At 48.6% G+C, this 22720-nt stretch overlaps 1 protein-coding gene across 1 annotated transcript; it reads right to left on the bottom strand.

The window, feature by feature from the left end:
* Positions 1 to 16: 16 nt before the first annotated feature.
* DLL4 (delta like canonical Notch ligand 4) lies at positions 17 to 11935 on the bottom strand. Its single transcript, XM_066188058.1, has 11 exons — positions 11061 to 11935; positions 10672 to 10935; positions 10177 to 10234; positions 9244 to 9513; positions 8501 to 8561; positions 8262 to 8392; positions 6703 to 6872; positions 5360 to 5579; positions 4204 to 4912; positions 3326 to 3434; positions 17 to 1878 (listed from the first exon to the last, which is right to left on the bottom strand). The coding sequence occupies exons 1-11, from the start codon at positions 11112 to 11114 to the stop codon at positions 1873 to 1875; spliced, it is 2052 nt and encodes a 683-aa protein (XP_066044155.1). The 5' UTR covers positions 11115 to 11935; the 3' UTR covers positions 17 to 1872.
* Positions 11936 to 22720: the final 10785 nt, after the last annotated feature.

Raw genomic sequence — 22720 nt, 5'->3', positions numbered from 1 at the left:
ACAACAAACTTTGTAGTAGAAGGAAAGTATTTTCATTGCTTGAAAAAAAAATAAAATTCAAACTTTGTCATCACATTAAAAACTTACATGAGAAGTAATAAACATATTTACACTTCTGTTTTGATTATAAATATACATTATATACAAAATAATGTTATAAAACGTAGAAAGTTCAGTGCTTCTGATTTTTTTTAAATTACTGAAATACTAGTCTTCAAAATAAACTACAAACAGACAAACTAAAACCCATATTATTGATTTCTGAAGGTCATCTTCAAAATGGTCCTACGTGGTCAGAGCAGAAGGTCAGTAGTGGACAATATGAAGGGGTCTGGTCTGCACAGTTCAAGGGAGTAGATGGGCTAGTCCAACAACAGGCTTTACAAGGGCAGGAATATCGCTGTCAGAGAGATAGCACAGTCTGGGTTTCTTCTAAGAGATCTTGTTTCTCCCTCCTCATTCTGCCCCATGCCCTGGTCTCGTTCAGGAGTGTCACGGCACTTTCCACTCGGGTGTCCGGTATTATTGCTGTAAATATGTATAGAAGAAAGGAGCTTCTGCCCACCTCTGGTTTCCAGGGACAGACACAGCATATTTTCCATGTAGCAGTGGGTGGGTATGAAAGAAACAGGATGAGCCTAAAGCCTTCTAACTCTAATCTCCACCTGTCTTGGCAGAGGGTATCTCAATGGGTGCTTCTCTGCTGAGCATTTAGAACCGGGATGAAGAACAAGAGTTGGAGTTTTGCAACCAGATGGAGAAATGGGAGGGTAAGTGGGTTACGTCACGCTGCTGCTGCTTCTTCAGAAAGTAACAGCTGCAATTTTGAGACTATTTGCAGTAAAAGGTGGCACCTAATTCAGAAACACGACATAAACCCCCAGATTTGTGTCAAAATAAGGCAGGGGGAAGAGAATGAGGAAGGAGAAGAAAAGAAGTAATGTCTATTCACAATCACTGGTAGTGCAAAGGGCATGAAAACAGCTGAGACAGCTCAGCACATAAAGGTTCTAGGAGCTGATTGATTTTAAACGCATTTGTAAGGCTTTATATAGAGCTGGGATCACACCCCCTCCCTATCAATGGGGACGAGGCAGTACACATTCCTTATCACAACTTCCTCAAAAATCATGCTCCACATCGTGGCTTGAGTCAATCAATTCTCCAAAGCATCACCAAATGAGATGACATGTAAATTCGGTTTTCCTCTTTCCTCCTCCTCTCACCCCTTACACAGTCTCCAGTACATGCAGCAGGAGGGAGGAGATGCAAATGGATGTGTAGCAGGAAGTATCAACCACCTCTGCCCAGTACTGTTCAGGTAACTGCGAAAAGAGCAGTCAAGTTTCTGTTTGGGCTTGTTAGATTCTCTTGACACATTATAGGCACTTTTAAACCCAGAAAAAAAATGAGACCTCATTTGTACTGTATCCATTATCTGCATAGCAATGTGTCTTGCTTCGCACCTTCCATGGCAACATCTGTGACAGTTATGTGCCTCCTTATCTACCAGCACCTCCCATAACCAGAGTTCTGGAAAGCCAGGGGTCTGTCCATGAGGAACTGGCCTCAGCATCTTTTAAAACACCAACATTTTTAACCTCTCTCTTCCCTCTGCCTCCCCTTTTCAACAGCAAATAAGATTTCTGGTATCAAACTTCAAACAAGGGCAGTAAGAACAAAAAGGTGTATTGCATCTTTCAGTAAATTCACAGTCTGTCCAGTTCACTCAGTTCCATCCTCCGCCTGAGAGCAGCAAGTTGCATGTAATTAAAAACAGTCCAATCCAGTTCTGAATTGTAAACAATGCAGCAGGAACGTCCATCTACTGGCATCACCAAATCTGAGGTGCAAATGGGCCGATTTTCAGTCTTATACCTGTCAGGACATAACATCAGGAATGAGAAGGAATCATGGCATACAGAGTAGTGCAGAACTAACAAAGTATAATTCAGCTATGTCAAACCAAAGCAATTTAAGCCAAACATTACTGCAATTTAATTCTCAGTGCTCAATGTTTTCAGCTGGGTCCAGAGGCAAAGAATCACCAGAAAAAAAAAGAAAAAAGAAAAAAAAAAAGTCATCTGTGTGACGAATGGCCTCTCTACCTGGCCTGAGGGGGAGAATGCTTACCAACCTGGGTGCTTAACATTAGGGATCTGTAAAAAGTACATGTTATAGTTAAATAGCTTGTGTTTAGAAGCATTAAGCCTGAATGATGTGGAGAGAGATTCTAGGGCTTGTCATTCTGAAAATAGAAACATTTCTGGAGACGCCTGATGCAAATTTGGGAGCCTAGCTTTGGTCAGCAAGATCTTTGAAGATACAGTATTTAGGTCACTTAATGGGAATGAAGCGTCTAGCTGTCATTTGTATCTTTGAATCCTTTCACTTAGTCTTAAACTTTTAATATTGTCGGTTGACTTGTGTTCCAGCTTGCTTTCAAGGGGAAATCTGATATCCACCTTGGAAAGAGAGACTGAATCCTGCAGATCTGACTTCACAGATCACTGCTGTATGGCACAGCAAGCTTCTCTTTCCTACAGGGTGAAAGTAGTCCTAAAGGTGGCTACACCAAAGAAGACAGGTATTGGTTAACATCAAATTGCCTGTAGCTTCCACCGAGACTTTTTCCAAAAGGCTGGTAATTCTTTGGGAACTTGTTGGTTCTTCAAAACCTGCTTTTTAAAGTCTTTCAAGTTCAGTGTTAGGCTTTTCCTTTTTTTGTGTATCCAACTTTTCAATATAACATAAAAATCGAGACGTTTTTATCAGTAACAGCATTAACTTCTGTTAGAGAATATTTAGCTGGAGCTTAAATGCTAAGAGGTTGAAATTACCTTATAACAGACTTCCTAAATGGCTGTTATGCCTATCCACTAACACATTCTGCTACCTTCCATCTTCAGCTAGAAATCTATAGCTTTGCCTCTTTCCACAGAACAAAGATTATCCATTGTAGTCACAGGAAAAAACATGGCTTTACATCAATGGGCCTAAGAATGATTATTATTTCCATTTTTTCTGACCACCTATTTGAGAGGAAATAATCCTACAATGTACTGAATTTTTATGGGCTGATGTTCTGTGTTTTCATCTACAACTGACTTATCTATGCCCAAAACCTCTGGTTTAACAAAATCAGAGCGGCTAATTTTTTTATTTTCCCCACTGTATGTTTCTATGGGCCACAGAAGAGGAGAGGAAAATGCTGGGAAGCACCATGATCCCTGGAAATAAATGAACCTTCTCAGATACAATACTAAAGGATAATTTACCCTTTTGCTTTGTGAATTTCTGCCTGTCCACCTCTGTACTTACTTACCTCTGTGGCTATGATGCACTCATTCCTTTCTTCTGTTATCACAAAGACGGATTGGTACATTGAATCCCTCGGAGAGCATATCGCTGATATTCTGCATTCTGGCTTTTCACTAAGGCAGGGCAGAGAAAAAAGAACATCAGCTGACTACTAACAAGCCTGACCCTCAGAATCTACCATGAATATGGAGTGGTGGAACGAGATAGCCGTGAAGGTGTGGAAGGGAAGTGCATGGGATCAAGTTTCACACGTTCTGTGTCTGTCGGGATATTATGCTAGAGAAGTGGAAGTAAGGAACAGAGAGAGTTTTCCTATGCTCCTGCCATGTCCAGCCTAACAGCACATTCCTCAGAGCCCTCAGTGTAACAACCACACCCAGATCCCAGACAAGACCTTCAGTACATGAACCAGAAGACTGATAAGCCACTTTTAGCCCTTAATAAGCCACCCGCCCTTTTCTCCTTTTGAAAGAGAGTGATTGTTTTCACTCCATCATTCTTCTCAGTAAGCAGACTATCTTGCCTTCTTACAAAGTTAAATACTTATTTTTAATCACTGTATGCCTTAATTGTTGTTCCTCCAAGATCTACTGAAGAAGGAAAGATACTTCTTACTTTCACCACTGGCCTAGCAACTCTGGGTTCCTTCACGGTATTGGTACCAACAGCACCCTGCACAAACACTCAAATTAAGTGACTTAGCTAAGGATACCACTTGGCTCTGACACATGTACACCAGTATGAACATTCCTGGCTTTGATCTGCTTTGTTCAGTATATTATCTGCTTGAGGTTCCTTTTTCCCTCATATGCTCACCTGCTTCTAGACTGATGTGAAGATGAGTGGCTTTAAGAAAGACTATAATAAAAACTACATTCTCACCTGTGTAGTCGAAGGGGAGACTTCTCTCCTAAACACTTTTCACTTTTGTAATATTTATCTTCTGGCGTCCCTCTACTTGTCAGGTCTTTTACCAGATTGTAGTCCAGTTTATGGTTCTTGGGTTTGTAGTTTGATTTCTCGAGCCCACAGTCCACTTCAAGGTCTTTATTTTTATTGGTGTTTTTTAGCTGGGAAGCTGGAATGAGATTGTCCTTCTGGAAGTCAGACAGGTTGTTCATTGTCTCCAACTCCTGTTCTGGGTGCATCCTCATCTGCCTGATGACCATTGCTATCATGCAGAACAGTATGAGCAAAGCCACCAGCCCCACCCCCATGGATATAGCAATCCAGGGGACTGGTTTAGGAGGAAGTGTAACGGGCACTGAATAAACTGGCAATTCACAGCGGTTGCCCATGAAGCCAGAGGGACAGTAGCAAACAAAGTTGGCACTATAAAGTCCACTGTAGCATGTGCCTCCATTCTCACATGGCCCAGACGCACATTCGTCTCTGGTTTTGATGTCACAGTTCCTGCCACTGTAGCCTGGCATGCATGTGCAGGTGTAATCGTTGATTAGATCATGACAAGTTCCCCCATTGGAACACGGGTTTCTGGCACAATCATTGATGTTTATCTCACATTTCTGACCAGAGAAGCCAGCCCGACAGCGGCACACACGAATCTGCCCAAGGTAAAAGCAACTACCATCTGAGGGGAAAAAGTAGAATAAAAATTAGTTTGCAATGCACTTCACTCAGAAATCTAAACCTTTCCCTGGTCAGCATGTTATACTACCTCAAGAAGAGAGAGGTTATTTTACAAAACAACTGCACATCTAAAAGTCCATTCTACTTTACCTAATTGTATCACTGGGCCGTAAAATTATTCCCCTTCTAAATATGTAATAGACTTAATTTAATTCTGCCATCTTCCCCATCATATGATAAACCTCATGGATTGTGTTGTTGCATACAAAATTCCAGTGAAAGTCCCTCCCCAGCAAGAGACTAAAATTAGGGTGGATGTGGAATACAGCGGGGGAGAGGGACTAATGTTCTAGAGGAAGAGTAGAGGTCAGATTGGATTTCTATCACTTCTGCACTGAAAAGCACAAATGAGTCAGGGTCATGAGATTTTTTTGATAAAAAGACTCACCATTTGCACACGGGTTGCTTGTGCACCTGTCTACTTTTTTTTCACAGTTTGACCCCGTGAAGCCGAAAGGGCAAACACAAGTGTAGCTGGCCCCTTGTTCCTTTTCCAAGCACGTGCCACCGTTGAAGCACGGAGAATCTATACATGTCAGAGCACTGTGCTCACAGTGAGTGCCATAGTAGCCAGGGGGGCACAGGCAGTGATAACCGTTCTCCATATCCTGCAAAACACAACATTAGGCCACTGTTATTTAATGGAAACTAATGATAGCTCCCTGCACACTTAGTTCTGGTCTGCAGCAAGTGCTGTTCAGTCCCTTCTCATCCACAGCCTGAAGTGGCAAAACCGGCACCAGGAGAGTAAACAACTGCAGGTTGCACGGTGAGGGACACAGAGTGGTGGATCAGCCGTACTCAGCGTACAAGGGTAATCGTGCAGCCACACACCCAGAGCAGGTGCAGTGGTAGGGAGCACACAGGCAGCTAGACAAAAACATTGCTAACACTACTAGTGTCTAATGGGATCCAGAGGTCTTCCCAGAGGTCCTCCCAGAGCAGAGTGGTATGTGTTGACCTCACAGCTGTGATCAGGCCGTTCATCCTCAGTGCGAGAGCCCTTTTTTATTTCACAAGGGTTTAAGTTGCTTTGGCTTGGGCCAGTCCCGCCACTTAAATCATAGTAAACTGTTTCTTTTTTCCAAGTACTGTATGTCCAAGGCCTTGGGAGAAGGGAGGTAGGGTCTTGTGCTTTAATCTAAAAATTGCATTGGCTTTAATCTAAACATGCATCAAATTACATTTGATATCTATAATCAATCAGCCTTTACCACTCCATCATTAGTAAGAATCCATCATTAACAGAGTCCAAAAACAGGCTGAAACACTAAACTACAAGCATCTAAAAGTGTGGAATTCTGTTTTACAGAAAGTTTCAGCTGATTGCCTCCATATTGTTTGACACTATCTTCTCATAGCAGAAAGCAAAATTTTCTTTTATGTGCTATTATAATACAGACTTAGTGCATTTCTGTATGAACGGTGGTTTGAGAAGCTTATTTTTAACAGATCTGCTCCTTCATCAACCCTGGATCTTGCCAGGTTCTCATAATGGCTGCCAGAGAAACCCAAGGATCAGTTGACCAGTTCTAATCTAGATGATACATCTCCTCCTGTAACAGACTTCCTCCCCTGACACCTCTCGGAAAGGGTTCAGGATGGTAGTTGTGAGTGTCAGTAATGAACCTGTGTCCTATCGAATTCCCATTATGTTGTTACAGAACCATTTCTGAAAAGGTACACCGGGGCTTGCTTCACACAAAGGCTTTACATTTAAAATGCCCCTACCGTGCAACTACCGCCATTCCTACAGGGATTGCTGTCGCACTCGCTGATCTCGTGCTCACAGTCGATGCCGGTGAAGCCGGGTTTGCACGCACACGTGTAGCTGCCCTGGCCAGTGTTCATGCAAGTGGCTCCATTTTTGCATGGCCTGTGGTGAGTGCAGTAGTTCAGATCTGCAAAGATACCAGGAGTTAGGAGAACATGTCTTTGACAGCTGGGAAAAGATATACAAGAATGTACAAAAGATATACAAAGATATACAAGAAGGCTGTAGTCAAGAAAAAGGACAGGATTTCCAATGAAGCATTTCATTTTGCTATCAGTGGGAACACTGGAGATTGTTATCCGGGTTATTATCAGTCATAATCAGACGACCATCTATCACTTCAGCCCTGAATTTTGAGGGAGCTGGTGAAAATATAACTTTCTAAGTGTTTTGGTATATTCTCCCTTTTTTGTGGACATAAAACTATTAGGCAATGGGATTTAGGTACCAAATTGGAAAATGTACTTCATAAGTGTGTGTTCTCCAGAACATAACCACAGCAATATGGACACTTAATGTACAGCATGTTACACTAAAAGAGTGCACCCCATCTTTAAAAGGTGTGCTCTGAGGCACATTCTGGAAAGGCAGGGAGGGAAAATAAAAGATGTTTTGGCTTTGAGATTTAAACAAACACTAAAAATCTTTTATTGTTTATTTGCTCTCTTGTTATGGATGTTAGTAGATTAAACTGTCAAATGCTCTGCCAAGCTTGACTGTTTTTTTTTCTTTAAATTTGAGACAGAGGTTAAGTGTAAATTCATTGGACGTAAGTAAGAAAAGCTTTATTATCTCTATAAATACTATAGAGTAATTTGAATGCAACTGGTTAATAGATAACTATGAGCAGAAAAAAAATCTGCAACTTTACTTTTCCTGCTTAATTCAGCCTTCACCATGTTAATCCTATAACTGTCCTGGAAACACTTAGCCTGCTTTGAGCACTTAATGATCTCAGTGCCAGCAGTGCATATATGGCCTTGAGGACATGACTGCTCAGCTGGCTACGGTTCAGTGATTCAGTGGGTTGAATAGGTGGAAGTGGTCTGGTGTACCTTAAAATGGAACCTGTACTTTTCATTCTTGCTTACATGATTTTTCTCTCATGCTCCAGACTTATCACATGAGTTAACTTCCTTGTATGCAAAATAAGGAAGGTCCAAATGATGCTGTTTACTGCTGCTGGAAACTGTTTAGTAAATTGTTGTACAAGGAATAAGTTAAACTTGGCTTGAGCAGGCAGAAAACTTGTCTGTTCAACACTCATCCAGATTGTTAGGTCTTTCTCCAAGAGAAACTTCTCTTGCAAGAGAGAAACTGCAGCTACCCAAAAGGTTTCCTTATTTTCAAAGAAAATTACTACAAGAACTGGTATGTAAGGCTGCAATGCTACAAACTGATGCCTGTGAAGATGTCCCTTGGGGAAATTTAATTCCAGATCCAGTGGGTCAGATTCCTTAGTGCAGTACTAAGGAGTACCCAACCTAGAGCTGTAAGTGCAAGCTTCAGAACTAACCTTGATCACAGAAGAGGCCACCCCATCCTTCATCACATATGCACTGCCATTGTGTTTTACAAGTCCCGTGGCGGCAGCCTATATGGGGGATGCATTCATCACAGTAGCGGCCTTGCCAACCAGGACGGCAGCTAAAAGAAAAGTCCAATTAAAACATTAATGACATGGAGAAGAGTTTAAGTTTCTGTTACAAGGTGACGTTTTAACTGGTGTTCAGACTGCAATTGCCATCTACTCACATGCACTCTCCAGGCTTGTTGCAATATCCATTCTGTTCGGTACATCCAGCCAGACAGATGGCTGTGAAGAGAACATAAAAAAGCATAAATGTTTAGGCAAATACACATGGTGCTACTGAAGACACTTTTAAAGTATAAAAAGCTTTTAAAAACACTTTTAAAAAGGAGTTTTACACTTTCAGAGCTTTGTTTTAAAACTACTTGGTACAGGGAGTTCTGGAGCAGGAGGAAGTGAACAGGGAGAGCCAACACTTGACAAGTTGTCCTTTACTTTTCTGTTTATGCAACAAACATGAACTCTTGCAACTCTTGCTAGAAAAGCAGCGAGAGAAAACGGCTTTGGCTTGTGCTACTGAAAAGGCTGAAAAGACCCAATGGCACCCTGAGTAAAGATACACCTGCAACACCTGTCTCATGTGCCCTGGCTGCAGGAATGGTTGGTGGCAGACTGTGTGAGCAAGCTGCTACCCTTTTACCTTGCAACCGCTACTGCTATTCAGGGCTATCAGCCAAGGTCCCTTTCCTGCCAGCTCGCTATCTGCTGCTAAGGCTTGTAGAGGTGCAGCACAGCGCTGGGTGGTTGCAGCCAAAGGGGCCAAAGTCCTCAGCGCGCAACTTTGCCTCTCCAGACAGAGAGTAGAGAGGTCGGCATGAAAACACGGTCCGGGCCACGGGAGGCCTCCGTGAGCTCTAGAGGCGCGCCCGGCGCGCTGCCCGCCCGCCCCGCTGCCCGCGGCACTCACGGTCGGTGCAGTACTCGCCGGCCCAGCCGGGCAGGCAGGCCAGGCTCCCGTCCGCCGCGCACACGTAGTGCCCGAAGCGGTCGTCTCGGCGCTTGCAGAGGCGGGAGCAGCTCTCGCCGTAGTAGTTCTCGCTGCAGACCACGCGGTAGGAGTAGCGCAGCTGGGTCAGCGGGCCTTGATGCACGTCCTGCGACCAGTCCTCGCCCACCGACAGCGACCGCTGGATCGACACCTGGCTGATGAGCCACTCCTCCGGGGGCGGCCGGGAGCCTGCGGGAGAGCGGGCGCGGGTCAGCGGCTCCGAGCCCGCCGCGTCCCACCCCGCCGGGCCAGCGGAGCGGGATACCCCGCTCGCACACATATACACACGTACATACATACACGCATGCCTACATACACACACACATATATATGTATACACAGGGACGCGTGTGGATATTGATGTGTGCAAGGGTACAAAAAGGTGGCCACCAGGGTGTGCGAACTCGGGCCAAAGGGACTCAGCCGAGGGGCCTGTGAAAGGAGGGCTGCTGTGAAATATCCTTTTCCTCTCCTCTCAGAAAAACATCCCAAAGCCATTATTCCTTTCCAAAGGGCGGAATTCGAGCAAGGTGTAAAATACAGGAAAAGGCGGACGGGGCTTGCTGGCAGGCTCCCGGCTTTCTCACCGCAGCCCGCCTCGCTTTCCCACGCCAAAAATAAACCGGAGGAAACGCAATTGTGTTGGAGATTAGGCCGGGGCAGAATCAAAGCGGCCCCTGATGGATATCGTTGGGGGACCGGCTCCTGATGGTGGGATAAAGCCGGCCCTGGAGTTATCGTATAAACAGCTGAGCCGGGGGGGCCGCTCGGGACGGGGGGGGGACACGGGACGGGCCCGGGGGCGCTCCCGCCGCGCGGGCGCCCCCTGCCGGCGGCGCGCGCAGTATTCACCTTCCGGCAGGTAGTTGTCAGGCGCGTGCCAGGCCTGGATGATCAGGGAGAAGGTTCCCTGCGGGAGAGAAACCAGCGTCAGCCCCGCACCCTCCGCGCACGGCCGGACCCAGCCGCGCCCCGCCGCGCCACCGCACACCGGCCCGGCCCTGCTCCGCCGGGCCCCGCGTTTGCCCTCTCTCCCCGCGGCTGCACGCTTCTCTCCCTCCTACTGACCGCGGATACACAGCCCCACCTCCAAGCCCCTCAGCCCCTTGTTTTATTTTTCTTAATAACATTGGTTATCCCAAATGCTTCTGATCTGGATGAGCTTTTTCATTGCACCTTTTTTTTTTTCTTTCTTTCTTTCTTTCTTTTTTAAAAAGGAAGTTCTGGAAATAAGTCTAAAGGCAAAAGTAGTTTGTTTACGTTACAGGTTATCAGCCCACCGCGGTTAGCCTGCTCTTGCCACCCTCCTGCCCCACCATCGCAATCGGGTTTAAAGTAGAATCTCACCGGCCACGTGAAGTTAAAGGGCAGCTTAATGGGGCTGTCAAATCTCTCTGTATCCTTGATGCTGAAGGAGTTTATTCCCAGAACCGGGGTAATGATGCTGCCGAAAGTGCAGGAGCCCGGGGAAACCACTGCCTGAAAATGCTTCAAACAAACGCGAAAGAAGGTCCTGCAGTGAGGGGAGCAGGGCTTCCCGCTGGCCAGAGACCCGTGGCTATTCACGAATTCGTGTAGCTCCAGCTGGAAGACGCCGGAGCCGGACACCCTCTGCACAAAGGGGAGACACACAAAATAGCCAAATCAGACCTTACCCGGCTTTGCCATGCAAACTTGCTTCCATCACCCGCTTTACATTTCGCGAACCCTTTTTTTTTTCGTGTGTGTGCGATTACCTGCTGCAAAATCGTTAACAGAAACGTCAAGCCAAAGATGCGCAAGGCTGTCATCCTTGTGTTATTCGAGCTTCCAGTTCTTAGTGGGTTTAGTTTTCCTTCTGTATTCCTCAAACGGACCAAGCAAGCGCTTCTCGGTCGAGGGAGAAAAGCGAGGCGTCACGGCGATTCTCCTGGAGCAACCTGCTGTTCCAAATATTCCCCGAGCACCAGCAGAAATCGGAAGGTAAAATCCAGGTGTCGAGCCGTCCCCTTCTGGGAATTAATCCTGCAGCCAGCCGCCGACCTCTGATCGCTGTCGTCGCCTTTATAAACTCCAAAGCCGGGTGGGTTTGGTGAGAGACGCGGAGGGGAGTGCTTAGTGTGGAACCGCTCCTCCTTTAACCGGTGCTAACAGCGCTCAGTAAATGGAAAACTTGCTTCGCTTCGAGCTGTTTATATAGTTGCCTCGCATCCTCACAAGCTCATTATGTAAACTGTCAGTCAGACTCACGGGCGATCCCTCCCCTTTTCCATCTTTCCTTTCTGGAAAAAAGAACCAAATGTTGCGGAGAGCCCTCATATCCCGAATTAATACCCTGCTGCCGCCGCCGCCGCCGCCGCTGCCGCGCTGCCCGCCGAGGAGCCGAGCTGATTACGAACGAGCCGAGCATCTGTTGAGATATTTACGGCGCTCACACTGGGAGAGAGAGTTCCCTCGAAAATCAGACGCCTCTCCACAGGGCAGCTTTCTACGGCGGCCGAACAATAGAGGATGAAATGTTTCAAAAATACGCTTGTTAGTCAGTTTGTATGTTCCCCGTTGCCCTCCACCCCACAGCTCCACGCGTGTTCCCCCTCCCCGGCCGTGTCGCAGGCGGCGGGACGGGGCGGCGCGGTGCCCGGCAGTTGCGGCCGGCCGGCAGGCAGGAGCTGCCCTGCCCGGCGGGGGCTGGCCCCGGCTAGAAACCAAAAGTAAAACGGTGTTTGCCCGGCAGGCGGGCACCCGGAGCGGCTCCCGGGGCGCAGCACCCAGCTCTGGGGCGCCCGTGCCGAAGGCCCGGCCCCATTCCTGACCCCGGCTAACGGAGCCCCCCGAGGGAGGGCTGGGTGATGGCAGCGGAGGCGGGCACGGCGGGGATCGACGGGCGCCCGGTCGCCCTTCCGAATTCGGTGGCGAACGAGCGCTCCTGCGAGGTGGCCGGGGTCGACAGCAGGGACGGAACTGGGTTTTCCCGAGGCTGCCCCGGCTCCCAGAAACACGGGCAAGGGGTAAACTCGGGCGCCTGCAGGCAAGCGGGGCGGGAGCGGGGCCGCGGGCCGTGTCTGGCCGCCTGGTCGCGGCCGGGTTGCGGTCTGGCGTGTGCCATAAAGCCCTTGGCCTGATTGCAGCGTGCGCTTATTGTTGGGTCGCGTGTCCCTCATTAAAGCCAAGCACAGAGAAGGCCTTTCATGTGGCTTTTTATTTCAGCTTGTTAAATGGATGGGAGGCCGGAGGGGGGAGGGAAGGAGGGAGGGAGAGATAAACCCTCAGCTGTATGGTAATGAGGTCTTGCCACCTTTCTGCCAGCGCCCGGCGCGCCAGGCTGCGGGCCTCCTCGGCGTGGGTCACCTGGGGAGCAACGCGGGGCGCAGAGCGCTGCCTGTCCCCTTCCGCCCCTCTGCTCTCCCAAAGGGTCCGTTCTCGCAGCGTTAATTCCCTGCTCCGAGTTCATTTGAGAGGGATGAGGAAAGCCGGGCGTCTGGATCGTTCGGAGGCGAGGCAGCACGGGGAGGGCACACTCCAGCCAAACTTCCCAGGCAGTCGCGCTCTCTCGTACTTTTCAAGCGGCTGCTCTCCCTGGAGATTGGCTTTGGCCCAGGATGTGCTCAGGGTCCAAAAGCCCACGGTGTCACCGGGAGGGCCGGGGAGGGGTTGGGGAATACGACACGACTTCACAGAGAAAGCGTGGGGGAAAGCCACGGGCACCGCTGCCGTGGATTGGTTCGGGCAGAGGAGCAGGCTAGAAATCGGGGTCGCCACCAAGAGAGGATTAAAACTTCTCCCGGTCCCCAGTGAGTCTGTGAAAGCCGAAGCCTGGAGGCACAAACTCTGGCAATGTCAGGGGACTGCACCCGAGGCCGGACACCCTTAGCGCGGCTCCGTCCCGAGAAGCTCGGCTGTCGCCTGGGGTACGTGTTTGTGAGGACGGGGGCCGTGTCCGTGGTGGAGATAAACCGCGAGGCAGAGAGGCACAGGCGAAGAGCTCTTTTGTCTCGGCCTCGTAAACAAGTGAGAAGGAGGAATGTGTCGCTGCTGACGAACTCGGAATTTTGCAGCGATCCACCCAGCCAGATCCCGGCTTTACCAGCAGCGTCAACTGTCAAAATCAAATCTGATGCTAATAGCTTCGGTACTAAATAAAATGAGAGGCCAGATAACATCAGTGCTTGATAAATGGTAATGAGTGTCTAACCTAGGGGAACAGAAGGGCTGTGGGGCTCTTTAATTCAGTATTGAAAGGCTAGCTGGGTACTGCAGGCTCTAGCAGATGTTAGTATGTGTGTGTTTTGATTTTTGACTTGTATTGGACGTTTATTAGGCTAACCAGAGCCACCCCACGCATGGCCACTTGGTCCAGGCACCATCTGGCACAAGCAGGGCGGCGTGCAAGAATAGGGCCTTGCTTTGGTGCTGAGGATCCACAGGCAGCATCTACCATATGGACCCGGAGCTAATGTAGGTTAAAGCAAGACAAGCTCATCTCTGCTTTTCACAGCTCCGCCAAACCTCTCTGCTATCCTGGCGGAGTGCACCTTGGCGGCTGGAGAAGAGCTGCCACCTCTGCCTTCCCCCAAATCTGATGAAAGAGGTGCAAGGCCCCCAAGCACTTGGGTGGCCACTGTTTTTCGAGTCAAATTTTGCTCCTAGCTTTGCTTGTTCCCGGTGGGAGCACAAGTCGCTCCAGCTCCCCACGTGTTGTCCTCCCCAAAACCAAGCATTTTCAGACGATCGAGTGAGTGGTGCAAAACAGACGCTAAATTCTCCTCGAAACTCCAGACTATTATTTTGATTGCAGCTATAAAAAGAGTTCGTAATAAAATAATAACAGGGGAATAATAAACCACCTGCTGCATGTTGACACACATGCACAGGGAGTTCAGATTAAAAAAAAAAAAAAGTTTCACTAATAGCATCAAACAGCTGAGCCTGAAAGTCGGCCGAGAGCAGATTAGAAGCACAACTCCTACAAACTCTTTTCTGTGCCCAACACACCATCCTGGGTCACTTGGAGAGCAACAGCCCAGCCGCCTCCCCTAAGAGCCTCGGCTCAGCTCGAGGGGTACCCGTCCTCGGGACGGGAGGAAAGCCCGCAGAGCCCCTGGCTTTGCCAAGGTGGGGGTGACCGCATCCCCTGTCAGGATGCTGGGCACTGACCGGACCGGACATACCCGGGGGTCGCTGCCTCCCCGTCCTTTTCACCCTGCTCCTTCTCTCTCCAGCTCACTTAGTCGAGGTCAGGGCGCTTTCTTCCCCTCTTTCGCGCCCCATTTGCTGCCGGTTTATCTCCAGGCTGGCCCGGCTCAGCATACGCGTGGCCGGGCCAAACGCATCTCGCTAACGAGACAACGTTAATTAATTCCGGGCGGGTGAAAGTTGCCAGCCTGCCCAAGCCATCCCTCCCCCCGAGCCCTCGTGCCAGGCTGCCCTCCTCCGTCCCCGGGGGGATGTCCAGCACTCCCTCACCCGCGGGATGAGCCCGAGCCCCCCCACATCCCCCCCGGCCGCCCGTGTCCTGCTGCTCTCAGCCTGCCAAGCCCCGGGAAAGGGGCTCGCTATCGCCCGCACAGACGCCGCCAGCAGCACCTGCATCGCCACCATCAGCCCCGCTTTTCTCCTTTTCTGAAGGCTCCATGCTTTCTAATCTGCCCGCCTCACCCACGGGGGAAATCTCCCGCGGGGAGCGGGTCTGGGCGTAAGCGGCTCCCGGTAATGTTGTTGCCACCATGCGCTTTCTGCGTGGCTTCTGCTGGGCTGCTTTTAAGGTCCTGAAGATACAGAGCAGCCGTACCTACGGCCGGGGAAGGACCTGCCTGATGCTCCGCCCGCGCCGCGGTGCCACCCGGGGTTTTTGAAATGGGACACGCCCGACGCTGCCCCTGCCTCCCCTGTGTCCCAGGTGTCCCAGGCTGTCCCCTAAAGCAGCATGATGCCACAGCCAAGCTGGCCTGGCTTCCTGGCCGGGTCAAGCATAGCTGGGGGAGTCCTGTGTCTTCTTCCCCTTTCCCCTAACCTGGGGGAGGAGACCCTGACCCTTCCCTGTGCCGGGGAGCGGTGCGGATGCCAGAGGGGCACGGCTGCTCACGTCCCTCCCCTGCCCTCAGCCCCAGCCGCTGCCCACCCACCTGCCCTTCTCCGCACACATTTGGGAGCGGATCGCGGGGCGCGGGGCGGGGAGCAGCGCACTCGAGCCTTGGAGCCTTTTAGTCACCTTTCCCCGGGAGCCGACCGCCTCCTACACAGGGTCGTGGGCTGCGGGGCGCCCAGAAACCCCTCGCAACTCCAGAGCCCCGCGGGCTGCCCTACACTTGTTCAAACTTATCAAAACAATTTTGTCGGTCAGTGCGGCATCCCTAGCGCCTGTACGAGCGCGGTGCGGTGTTTTCCTGCGCACCTTGCGAGCCTTTCTCGGGAGCGTTCCTGCTTCCTGGCTCTGAAGTTTGTTTCGGGGCTGGCCTCTCTGATCGCCTTTTTGATCACGGAGAGAGTTTGATCTCTTAGTCAGAGACTCGCCCATTTATTCAGTGCTCGCCAGCCCTTCCATGTGCACAACCCCGCTTTTTTGAGACGGATTCCCCCATGGCTTTAAAACCCCTTAGCTAGAAAGTTGCGCATCGATTCAGCGCTGACACACCCCGAGACCCTCTAAGGAGAGGAAAAAAAAAAAAAAAAAAAGAAGAAAAGGGAAAAAAAAAAAAAAAAAGAGAGATAGAAAAGAAGAGAAAAAAAAATCTCCCTTGCTTGTTTTGTTTCTGCCTAAATGCCCGTAGCGTGGAGCATCCCTCCAGGGAGCGCCGCTCGGAGGGGTGTTAATGTGGTCGATTTGGGGTACAAATGTTTGGAAATGTTTCCCGATTCGCACAGAAGGAGGGGGGATTTGCAAACTGTTGCTGCCACATGGCCCCTCCAGCCTGCCCATTCTCATTGTAATGAGGCCGGCGCGTGCCTCATCTGCCGCGGGGCGCTGCCACGGGCGGCCCGGACACGCCGCGCCGCCACCGGGGCTGGCGGCACCGCCACGCAGCGCCCGCCCGCGCGGGGCCGGCCCGGGCGCCGGGGGAGCCCGCGGCAGCCGCCGCCGGCGGGACCGGGACCGGGACCGGCCGGGCTGCGCTCCCCGCGGCCCGCTCACCCCGAGCCGCCCCGCGCCCAGCCCGTGGAAAAAAAAAAAAAAAACAAAACCAAAAAAAACCCAACAAAAAAAGAGCACATTTCTGTTAAAGGCTGTAACGATCACCATTGAATCTCTCGCTACAAATCGATGGCTTCTTTTCCATACAAATGCCTGCTTATGCCTTTATGTTCTCCATCTGTTTGTAGCTAACACCTGCCATTCAATAAATCGATTTGGCCATTTAATGTAACAGCTTCCCGGGACATTTTTTCATGCCAGATGCCACAGCAGCTCCAAACCTCTACCCCAGCCCAGCGCCCTGTCAGCACAGCCGCCCAGCACGGGGCTGTGCCTTAGCAGAAACCTGCTGCCGAGGTGTGGAGCAGAGTTGAAAAGTAAAGAAAATATGAAAAAGTGGCTTTATTAAAAAAAAAAAAAAAAAAAAAAAAAAAAAAAAAAGAACAAAAAAACCCCAAAAAAAACCAACAAACCAAACCCAACACTAACCCCACCGACTTCGCCTTTTTCTTTAATGTTCCAGTTTCTGTATGCCTGGGTAAGTGGCATCTGGTCCTCGCTACCAGTGGCAGGTGTACGGGTGGTGCTGGGATTCCTGTGGGTCACAGGCACATCAGGGCAGTTGGTGACACTTTTTGGTTCCCTTTTATTTTACTCACCAATAGATACTTTGCATGTTTTAGGGAATTTCATGTTTTAAGGACACAAAGACACTGCCTGCAGTTTTTCACTCCATGACATGGGGCAAGGTTCCTTACAGGGACTTGTGGGATGAGAGACCCCAACATTCTGCTTGTTTCAGGGGGTTACCCCTCTTTGAGAGGCCACTTTGATGGGCATCAAGGTTGAGCCCCCCCCAGCCCCTGCAGTCCCCGACAGGAAGAGCAAGGAGAGGTGAGTGCTTGCCCATGTGCTGCTCTGTGCCATACCTTGGCAAACCTTGGGTTTCCTTTTGGCTGCCCCAAAACACTTTCCCTGCTAAGCTGACACCAGAGACAGAAAAGTGCATCTCTCTAGGTGTTAGGGCGTCTCAGGGGAGGGAAAGCAGCATCTGGGGATGTGAGAAAGGGATATAATATAACACGGGGAAGTTACAGGACTGTCTTCTCATAGAGGAAGTGAGCAGCTCTGGGCCAGCTGAGTTTCTCCAGAGGAAGTGATTTCAGTACTGCTGGGATTTTGTTTGACCGCATTTATAGTGTAATTTATTGTGCCTAGAGCCTTTTAAAGGTGCTTTTGCTTTAAATTTGAATAAATACATAAAATGAAAGTAATACAAAAATAGCTAGGGATATGCATATATTTCAGCTTTGTGGGTCTGTTTCTTTCTTAACTAATTTAGTGCACGCCATGGATACCATTTATAAATGCACCTGTAAAAGCCTAATTTGCTTTGAAAGACACAAAGCCATCCAGTTGTTTGGCACTTTTACCCAAGATAGCTTGATAAAATTGGGATTTCTCCTAAAAAGCACCCCTGGAAGCTATGGCAGGAATTGAGAGTAGTTACTTGGGAGATGACCAAATCTTTCTCTTTATTTTAAGTCTGAGAGTTGTGACTGAGATTGGCAGGGGACAATTGGAGGGGAGATTTCTCACTTGGAGCAGAAGTTCCCACGTTTTGTTTCATATACAAGTCATGTATGGATCAGCACTCATGGATGGGACAGTGGCCAGAAGCAGCACAACAAAACAAGTACAGGCTGCCTTCTTAAAGGGGAAGAATTCCCTTCTCAGGCTCCATAGTAAATGTCCCATGGGCCAGGCTTTGGGAACTCCTGCATCAGAAGGTCTGTGTCTTCAAACAGATGGCCAGGCAGCCCTTGGCTACTTAGAATATGTTTGGGGCTATATTATATAGCACTGAGTAAAGAGATCTGTCACAGAAGAACAGTAAGAGGCAGTTTTAACCCTTCCCCCAGGGAGTGGTGAAGATCCACGCTCTGCTTGTGTTGCCAGTGCCTCCTCTCCCACCCCCATCCCGAGCCCACGGGATGTTTGGTAGGGGCCCAGCATTGTGGTGCTCGCTTCAGACAGTCAGAGGAGCAAGCCTCAGACCTCTGACATGTGAGAGTTGGCAGAGCAAATCCCAGAGTATGGCCTCAGTGCAGCCTGTCCCAGAGGACAGAGAGGAGAGCAGAGCAGAGCTGGGCATAACCTCTGGAGTGGCCAGAGGTGCATGGCACACAACCCTGCAGGCATAGGAGGCTGATGAGATGCCATCATCCCAGTGGGGCTTGGGGCTGATCCCTCGTAGCAGGAGGTGTCCTGCCACCAAGGCATTGTGGCTGCACTGGGTGTTTGCTGAGCTCTTCTGCTTTCCTCACTCTTCTGGTAGTCTGGTGCTGGGCAGAAGTTGTTAAACGTCCAGGGCTGAATGTCTGGAGAGACATGTAGGCCAGTACTGGCAGGAAAAAGTCTGTGGGACTCAGTGGAGTTGCACCTGCTTGTGCACCAGAATAAGCTGTAGCAAGGCGGCAGCAGCAGCAGCAGCAAACATTTCAGAGCTGCACACTGGTAAAAGTTAAAAGTATTTAAAATACAGCTGGCCACTTAAGTAAGAAAATCCACTTTGAAATCTTTTCACCAGAGGTAAAACTTGCTAATGACTGGAGAGAAAGACCTTCCTGACTTATATCCCTAGCATTTATATTTATTTCTAGTAAAAAAAAGGTTTTAAGCAGGACCAGCTGCTTCCACAGCCAATCAAAAGCAGTCCTACATTGTCCAGATGGAGTCACTCAAGGCAGAGGCTTGAACGAGGGCTGCCACCGGCTCCAGGATTTCTGGGTTTGTCCTATTTTAAGAAGATCTCGCATCCTGCAAACACTGCTTTTGGGAAATGATTGGGTGCAGAAATCCAAGTGGGGGCCCACGAGGCAGCCTCATGTGGAGATGTGGCAATGTGGCATGCTGACATTTTGGCATAATGTGGTGATGATTTTATGTGAGCATCAGCCCTCCAAGAGGAAAGTAAATATGTGACATATTGTTCAGGGAAACAAAACAAATCAGACAATGAGGTCCTGTGCCCAGTGACTGATGTAGCCTCTGCAGGCCCATGCAAAACCTCTATTCCTTTGTGATCTGGGGATGCTGGGAAAATGAGTGCATCAGGGTATCCAATACCCATCCCTGGACCATCAAGCCCTCCTTGCTTTTTCATCTTTGTGTGGGGCCATGCAGGGAGCAAACAAGAGCACCCGCTGAGTTTCTATTGTTTCTCCTGTCTAATGGCCCTACTTTGCCATGGAGGAGCGGGATGGATTTGCGCCTTGTGCACATTGTTCTTGGGGTTCAAAAGAATAGTAAAACTAGAACAGTAGTTAGTATGACAGTGGAATAGAAATGAACATCCACTCCAGCGGCTGGGGATGGCACAGGGGCTTAGATAATGGGAAAATGGAGAAGAAAATGAATGAATCTGTCTGTTTGTCTGTTGACCTATCAGCATAAATATCTTGTCACTCATATGTGGCAGCAAATCTAGTTGACAAGTAGAGCCTGGCTTGCCCGAGCTCCCAGCTCAATTCTTTAAATCAAAAGTTTCATCAGGTAATTTAGCAGACTGAAAAAAGCTGGTACTTGACCACATAGTGAGCCCCAAATGGATGAGCAATAAACACTTCATTTGTGAGTGTTAAATGATGTAAAGCAGTGGAACATTGATGGCAAGGTACCAACTCCTTCGTCCTGCTCTGTGCCCATGGATGGTCACCGAGGTCCTTTTGCAGCCTACCCAGGAGCCTTCCTGAAACTGAGCAACTGTGAGGACTTCTCATGAGGCTCTTAAGTGCCCTTATATAGGACTATGCTGCCACCCTTAGCCAGCAGCAAGGGATCAAGAAGTCTTCTGTCACCTGGTGCCCTTTGTCAGAGGCTGCTTAAGGGTGACAACCACTAAAGTCTCTCCAGGTGACCAGATCATCTGGTGGAGGTCAGACAACAGCATCCATCACATCCTGAAGGGAATTAAGCTGTCCTGAAGCTGTTCTGAAGGAGCAATTAAACATTTGGGCAAGGCTGACATACTGTCCTCTTTGAGGCCAGGGCACATTCTGTGTGGTTCTTCTCACACACACACACAAATGCTGTGGGGAAACCCTGCTTCTCAGAGCCTCTTCACCAGCCCTCTAATAGGTACACAGACTACATTTATTATCTACTTTTCCTCTTGAGTCAGCACTGAGAGGTGGGACCATATTGCTCATTCTGGGAGGGAACTCTGAGCTAGATAAGAGGAATTACCATCTGCAGAAACCCTTCCCTCTCCATTGACTCCAGGGCACCCTACATGACCTGATCAGGTAAGACCCCTTACTTTAGGAAAGCTAAAGTGAGGTGAGGTTGATCCCTTCCTTAGTGCCTGAGTAGAGCGGGGATAATGTGATTTATCCTGGATCCTTTATTCCACAGGTCAGGTGGAATCTGAGCATCAGCCACTGGCTAGTGCTTGGAATGTCTAGCTGAGATTAGTATCAAGTGTGTCTTACTTCTGTCAAGAGCACAATCCTTATGACAAAACTTGCAGAATTAGATAGAAGGTGTAAATAAATACAGCCTCACAAATTGGTTGCATTTTGGCACTATTTCCATCGAAACCTGCCTTATGCCACATCAGGATACCTGAGTAAAAGGCATCACTACAGCCCAGAAAGGGTGCAAGCTGGGATATATGGATTAAGCCAGGGATCTCTACCACAATCATGGTGCTGAATGGATTAATTGGTAAAATCAGGTTGTGCACCGTGGATTAGATTTTGAGCACCCTTTCAACTTTGGGGGCAGGGGAGTCTTATGCAGGATTCTGTTTTAGGCCCATTCTTAATAAAATCTGAAGTGTTGCAGTAAAGGTTAAGCAAAGAAAGTTTCAAATAACATATACCACAATTAATGAACCCTTTGTAGGTTACAGAGCATTTCCATTTTATTGTTTATACATAGAGAATGCTCCAAAACAGATAGTGTGATGAATCAATAGCTTTAAAAATATGTCTGGGTTTTATTACTTCATTAGGGGATCTCATAGTTAACCCTTGAATAATCAGCTTAAAAGCAGAAGGCAGATTTACTGGCATACGGTTTTACATGGATGCTTTGCTGGTCAAGTGCCAAGATATATAACAATTTAGTTGTCCAGTGTGTTTATTATTGAGCATCTAGCAGAGGCTTTAGCCTTCAGTCTCAAATCATACACGTGGCAGCTCAAGTTGTTGGATAGTATCACCAAACTGGGATTCTTTAACTCTTGCACTGGGAAACATCTTGTTCTGTTCATGATGAATTGACCAGAAAAGACACTTTACATGCTTATTTTGGTGCCTGCTTGTTTCCCCATTTAAGAGTTTTGGCCACATTTTCATGTTATGTTTAATTTCATTCTTGCTTCAGACCCCCTGTAGATGAGTGCTGCTTTTTGTCTCATTTTAGAAACAATTCACTGCTGATTAATTTCTGCTAACTCTTCAATTTGATGAAAACAGTAGGCATTCGTTTGCAAGGACTAATTGTGGCCTCAAAGTATTCCTAGCTGTAGCTTTTTTATTGGAATTTTTGCAAGGCCTTTATGAGCCTTTTTCCTCATAATTTTCCATTTCTTCTTCCCTCAAAAAGGGCAGGAGGAGTTGCAACAGGAGGGTAATCTATGTCCTATTGCCTTGAATTTTAACCACCATGATATCTGCTTTTTCTCAGACCAAGTCTGTATGACAGGGGACAACTTGCTTTACGTTGACTCTCCAGCAGTGACTGCCACCAGTGGACGTCTAACAGGGAAGCAACAAACAAAGAATCTGAAGATAAAAGTCTATCAGGAATACAACTGACAGTCCAAATTCTGCTTGCTCTCTCCTACCTTCTTTTCTTGCCTGGGAGGAGCCCACTCCGCTTGTACACTAAGGGTAGGTGGCACAGGAGCCATATAATCCCACAAAATATCCTCTGTGAGGAACCTGTTTCAAAGTACCTCTTCTTGCTACAGATGGTGAGAAAATGGTTAAAAATAGGAAATATATTTACCTGCCAGTGTACTTCTGTGGTTCTCATGAGGCTCTTACTGAAGACGGCATCACTATTCTTGCCTGAGGCAAGACAGCCCTTCCAGGAAGCTCTTCCTAAACCCGGAGGCAGGTATTCCATGTGATGTGCACTGACCTGAGCTCTGTTGCTAGCCACTACAGCAGGATAGGAGTGGTGAAATAGAGAGAGAAAGGCTGTGTGACAGGAAAGACACTTATCCTTGGTCTACTGCTGCTACAGTTTTACCTGGAGATTGCAGCTGAGGCCAGA

This window comes from Chamaea fasciata, unplaced genomic scaffold (genome assembly GCF_029207755.1).
Source record: "Chamaea fasciata isolate MVZ Bird 193981 ecotype frontalis unplaced genomic scaffold, bChaFas1.0.hap1 SCAF_7, whole genome shotgun sequence".
NCBI classification, from domain to species: domain Eukaryota; kingdom Metazoa; phylum Chordata; class Aves; order Passeriformes; family Sylviidae; genus Chamaea; species Chamaea fasciata.
Note: the sequence above shows the minus strand (reverse complement) of the source record. Positions and strands in the feature narration are given on the sequence as shown.

Coding starts and splice junctions, on each gene's coding strand:
- DLL4 (XM_066188058.1), bottom strand. CDS start 11,114: ATGACAGCCTTGCGCATCTTTGGCTTGACGTTTCTGTTAACGATTTTG. Junction 8,393..8,500: donor AACAAGCCTGGAGAGTGCAT/GTGAGTAGATGG, acceptor CTTTTCTTTTAG/CTGCCGTCCTGGTTGGCAAG. Junction 5,580..6,702: donor GGAATGGCGGTAGTTGCACG/GTAGGGGCATTT, acceptor TGTGTTTTGCAG/GATATGGAGAACGGTTATCA.